Below are 6,000 nucleotides of genomic sequence, written 5' to 3'. Positions count from 1 at the left end.
TTATGACAGGTGGGCCATAAATAGGGACTGAGATGAGTTCCCTATTGGAGATGGTCTAAGCCGACCAACTCAAGTTGGTTTGTTGTACATTTCTGTTGTGTAATATGCGTTAGTTGACTTGGACCCTATTAAACTTGGGCAAGGTTCACCAAAAAAGTTGGGCAAGTTCTTTTGATATTGGGGCAAGGCCCAATATAGGATGGTGAGCTGCGTTGAGCTGAGCTCAGTGTCCTGACCAAAAAAAACTTAGCCCAGTGCAATGTAGGAACAATCACGTGCACGATCTCGCGCGTGAAGCAAAGTCGTGTCCCCGGAGAGTGACGCTGCAGCGAACGTTACCGACATGGCGGTGCCTTCACTCTTCTCTCTCACACACACTCATAGCTGACTCTTTCCCTCTTTCTTACGCATTGTTTTTCGGCGATCCAAATCTGAGTTGGCTGCTCATCAGTCTCACTCAGTCATCTGAATTGCCATGGATTCAGCATTTGGATCTTTCAGATCCACATTCTTCGCCGCGCATTCACTCCTCATATCTTGTTTCTTCTTCACTTCTTTTGCGTCCATCCACGTCTACCATCGCGAGCCTTTCATAGATGTCGGAAATTCTTACCTTCTCTCCGGCGGCAGCGAGGGCATCGTCGCTTCTCTCCCCGCCGCTGCTTCGCCCTCCAACCCCAACTCCATCCATAACGGCCGTGCTTATATCAGGTACTCTCTCTCTCTCTCTCTCTCTCTCTCTCTCTCTCTCTCAATGCTCGTGATTTGTGTTGGACTAATCAGTGTTAGTTAGTTGATTGCATTCTCGAGCTGAGAGTAATGCTGGATTGTAAATCTGCTGTAACTAACTTTTTAACCAGCTGACTGAGCGTTAACTTTAATTGATACAAGTAGTTACCGAAGAGCGAGTTCATAGCTTAGATTAAGTGTTTGGTTCGTGGCATGGTTTTGATGTTGCTTGATCTTAATTTTGATTTGTACGGTAGGGGAAGAAAACGGAAAATCGAGTGTTGCTTATGTCCGATTTTGGTGGATTCGTGAATTTCTATGGAATTAGGTACTAATCAACTATTTAAAGCATAGGAGAAAACAAATTGAGTGTTAACTCTAACATCACCATGGCAGTTGATCACGTTGTTCTGTTTAAGTTGCACATATTGACGGGCCATCAGTTAGAGCTGAATTTCGCCATAAAGCAAATTAGTGTTACTCAATGTTGTTTCCTTTGGCTTCATTTAATCTCTTGGAATCGTAGACACATTGCATATTTATGATTGGTGCTGCCCAGATAAGACATGAGCTGGTACTTAGGTTAATGTTTTTGGATGAATCTCTCACCTGTTAGTTGTTCATTTGCTCAAATCTTCTTGGAGTCTTTCTTAACCAAGGGATGAATGGAATGTGAAAGATATACGTTGTTCTGGAAAGCAAAATGAAAGCATGAAAAATAACATGTTTTTCTTCAGTTTTATTAGATACTACTTTTGGATTTGATCATTTATATGTCTACCTTCATCTTTGAATCATGTGCCTAGCATAAGCAAGAACCAAGAACACTGACTTTGTTTCTTTTGGGAGGTAGATTTGAGAATATCACCTTTTGGAGAACCAGAACTGCTGCCAAGCGTGGTACTGGGCCAGTGCACGTTATAATTTTTGAGGCTGCTGATCGAGATAACATAGGTGGTTCTGCTTATGGTGGACAACGGGCAATCTGTTGCACTGCTGATTTAGCTAAAATAGAAGGTTGTAAGCAAGGAGAGATTCTTAGAAGACCTTCTGCAACAGACATCAATTGGCCTGTCATTTTAGATGTACGTTTCAAGGGAAAATCCAAAACTGCAAATCTAGACTCTAAGGGGGTTACCATTAGAAAGACGGGAATGTATAATTTAATTTTTGTAGCTTGTGACCCCAATCTCAAGGATATGTTTATGAGTGGAAAGACGATCTGGAAAAACCCTGATGGGTACTTGCCTGGTAGGATGGCCCCATTAAAGAAGTTCTATGTATTTATGACACTTGCTTATGTCTGCCTAAGCATCATTTGGTTCCTTCAGTATTGGAGATTTTGGAATGATGTACTGCAACTTCAGCACTGTATCACAGCTGTCATTGCTCTTGGGTTGTTTGAGATGTTTCTCTGGTATTTGGAGTATGTCAATTTCAACAATACTGGAATGAGGCCTGTCGGGATCACAACATTGGTTGTCACTGTTGGGGCTATAAGAAAAGCAATTTCACGACTTCTTATTCTCTGTGTTTCAATGGGTTATGGTGTTGTGCGACCCACTCTTGGGGGTCTTACCTCAAAGGTTCTTTTACTTGGATTTACTTACTTTCTGGCATCAGAATTGCTGAATATTACTGAATATGTGGGGACCATAAATGATGTATCTGGAAGGGCAAGGCTACTTCTAGTTCTTCCTGATGCTTTCTTGGATGCATTTTTGATATTGTGGATCTTTACATCACTTTCAAGAACATTGGAACAGTTACAGGTATCATAGCCTCAAGTGCCTGTTATTGTAGCATTGCACTAAATTTCTGTGTTTCGACATTCCCACTTTGTTTAGCATTAAAAAACTGATATTTTTCTCCTATTTGCTTTTTCAGGCTAAACGGAGTTCTGTTAAGCTAGATATTTATAGAAAGTTCTCAAATGCTTTGGCAGTAACGGTGATCTCCTCAGTAGTTTGGATAGGATATGAGGTAAGGCAATGTAACATGAAAGTTAGTTTCCAATAACTGAAATGGCCTTTTGTGTATGTATGTGTGTGTGTTTCTTTTGTTTCTAGGCTTAGGATTTGCATAATAGGTTCGAATGTTGCATATAATTTCCTTCCCACTGATTAGGAAATTGTCCAAAATGGTGGTAGTTTTGTCAGTTTTCAAAGTGGTGAAGTAACCTGTACTACATCCGCCTTGCATTGCATCCTACATCAGCCAGTGAGCCAGGCACAATTTTCTTCTGGTTTTGATTGTGTTTGGCTTCCCATTTGTTGATATACTTTCCATTTGCTGTTACAGCAAGTTCCTAATGGTAATTTATTGTCATGTAATATCCATCTTCCAATTTGTTATGTGTTGGAATCACCCATGTTGTTACACTTGCTTCTACAGGTATACTTCAAAGCCACAGATCCTTTCAATGAGCGCTGGCAGAGTGCTTGGATCATCACTGCTTTCTGGGACATTCTGGCATTTGGATTACTGTGTGTTATATGCTACCTCTGGGCCCCATCCCAAAGCTCTCAAAGGTGAGTTGTAACTTTAACATGTTAACATAACTTTCCTCGGTCTCTCCGAACAATTTTCCTTGTTTGTATCTCTATGTTGAATGAATGCTTAAATTAATCCCATCAGAAGTTGGCTGTTGTTTTAAGATTTACATCATCTCTGATGTGATTGCCTTGCCTAAGAGAAAACCTTTATTGTAATGCAAACTGTATCCCGGGAGCATTCTCCTTTAGATTATTTTCAGGTTATTCTTTGGGTTTTATGGGTTTTTCAATTATGACATTGCAAGTAAGATCTCAATTTAATTTAGTTTTATTATGTAACTGCATAATTTTCAAATGAATGTACTCTCTTATTAGAACTATTTATTGTCTTCCTTTTACTTTATTTAATGCCCGAGTAATTTTCCTGTAATTTTGTTTAGCTAATCTGTCCGAGTGTGTGAAAATAAGCATCACATCATGGAGTGGCTTTAGAGAGTAGACTCGATGATTGTGTTTGATTTCCCTCTGCCTACTATTGATAGGTACGCATATTCAGAGGAAGTGGGAGAAGAATCAGATGATGAAGAAGCTCAGTCTTTAACAAAGGGAAAGCATGAAGGTCAAGGTGGTGAACTAAGTATGGTCAAGCAAGAAAAGAATGTCGGAAGGGATGCACACTTGGATGTAGATAACGAGTCAGAGGAGGAGGAGGAGGACAAACGGGAATAAGCTCTTAACAGGTCTCTTTTAGCACACTTGTCCTGCTTTCTCATTTGGATTTTTCGTCTTACACTTGTGCCACAACCCGTCAGAAAGAGGCGTTGTAAAATTTTGTTCATTTGTACCGGTATACAACAGATTCATTTGTTTAGAGGAATACTAGTCTTGTTATCTTTTTCTATTTTGGGGTCATGTATGTAATTAATGTGTAACATGCATTTGCAAATGCTGATGATCAAAATTCATTGTGTTCTTTATTCCCCCCACAATTTTTGGACGCGGAATCTCCTTGATTTTTGGATTTAGTCTCTAAAGTGTTTAGTTTGGGAGACTAAGACTAGAAGAATGAGATTTAGTATTGTGTTTGGTATTGAAACTAAAATTCTAGGACACAAAATTTTAGTACTTTCAAGACCTCCATAAAATGAGAAAACAAAAAACTGAAATTTGTTGAGATGGTGGGTTAGAATTTTAACATTTTTTTAATAATAAAATGTATTTTAGTAAATATATTTATTTCATCATTATATTTATCTTGAACCAAGTAAGATTTTAAGATATAATTTAGTTATGCGTGTCATATACTTTACATTAAACATAATATAAAGACATAATTTAGTCTCAATTTTTAAGTTTTTGTCTCTTAATTTCTATCTTTTAGTGTTAGTCTTTTTTCCAAATACAGTCTAAAGAGTCATAAACAATTAAATTAAGTTCTTTTTAAAAAAAGATTTAAAATATAAGAACTTATATTAAAAAAAAAGTTTAAAATGTAAGAACTTATATTAAGAGCCTGATTGAAAAATAATTATGAAAAGTCACCGTACAGCGTGTTTAATTCATAGCTTTTTGAAAAGAGTCTCGCTAGGGAGCCAATGGGATATTCGTACAATGTATACAATAGGCAATAGGCTATTTATTTGGCTCAATATGAGTTAAAAATGAAAATTATCCATAAAATAATAAATTTAAAAACTCTTATTCAGTTATTTATTTCACATCAAATTTCAAATTCTTCAATTTCAAATTTCAAATTTTTAAAAAATTCAGTTAGTTATTTAAAAAAAATAACCATATGAAATCTTCCAATACTCTTTTCTTTTTCGACCGACCGCCACCCCACTTTCATCAATAATTATCTCATTTCACTGTTGTTACTTGGCTTGCCACACGCCACTCACTCTTAATAAAAATAACCATCCACTTAAGGATAAAAATAATCATCCACATACCTAATGAATTGAACATCTAATATTTTAATTATAAATAACTAAACTCAATCCAATCAAAATAATCATCTACATAAAAATAAAATAACTATCTGTATACCTACTAAAATGATTATCCTAAATTGACCATTAAAATAGAAAAAGAAATGAATAAACAGAAGAGCTATTATAATGGTGAAACATAATTTTGAAGGACTAATCATACAAAAATTGCACTATTGTAAAGTATATGGCTCAAATCATGAAAGAAGCTAACTATGGTTGGATGCGAAAATGAAGAAGAGCATGTTAGTATCATCGGTGAGAAGATGCTTGAAGGAATGGGAGAAAGCAAAGCCGGTTCGGAAGGAGGCACGAAAATAGCGACAGCAATGTGTATTGGAGATGAGGATGGTGTCGGTGGGAGGATGCGGCGGCCTCGGTATGGCCGGCGAGAAATTCAGTGACGCGAGATGAAAACCGAAGATGACGGTGAGTTTTGGACGTGTATTGGAGGTTAGGGTAAGATTAGAAATAATCGTGTACAGTGTCAATGAATTTAAATACTAATCTTAATTTTCAAATTTTAAAATTTAAAATTAAATAATTAATTAATGATCTAATTTTTAATTTTAATTTTACTTTTTTTAATTCATTGTACATATTGTACACAATTAATATTGGTTCCCAATACTTTCTATTTTAAAAAAGTATAAATATATGACTTCTCCTCGATAAGTCATTCTATCATTTCCGTAAAATAAAATGACCTCAAAACAAACAAAAATCTACTTTCATTCTAAAAAAATACTGGAAATACTAGCCTCCCACCACCATTTTCACCCAAT

The 6,000-nt window shown here is 36.5% G+C and overlaps 1 protein-coding gene across 1 annotated transcript; it reads left to right on the top strand.

Moving 5' to 3' along the window:
* Window positions 1–291: 291 nt before the first annotated feature.
* Window positions 292–4,213, top strand: LOC112714936 (uncharacterized). The gene is made up of 5 exons (XM_025766633.3): window positions 292–711; window positions 1,583–2,501; window positions 2,617–2,712; window positions 3,124–3,260; window positions 3,767–4,213. The coding sequence occupies exons 1-5, from the start codon at window positions 476–478 to the stop codon at window positions 3,951–3,953; spliced, it is 1,575 nt and encodes a 524-aa protein (XP_025622418.1). The 5' UTR covers window positions 292–475; the 3' UTR covers window positions 3,954–4,213.
* Window positions 4,214–6,000: the final 1,787 nt, after the last annotated feature.

This window comes from Arachis hypogaea, chromosome 10 (genome assembly GCF_003086295.3).
Source record: "Arachis hypogaea cultivar Tifrunner chromosome 10, arahy.Tifrunner.gnm2.J5K5, whole genome shotgun sequence".
NCBI lineage: Eukaryota > Viridiplantae > Streptophyta > Magnoliopsida > Fabales > Fabaceae > Arachis > Arachis hypogaea.
Note: the sequence above shows the minus strand (reverse complement) of the source record. Positions and strands in the feature narration are given on the sequence as shown.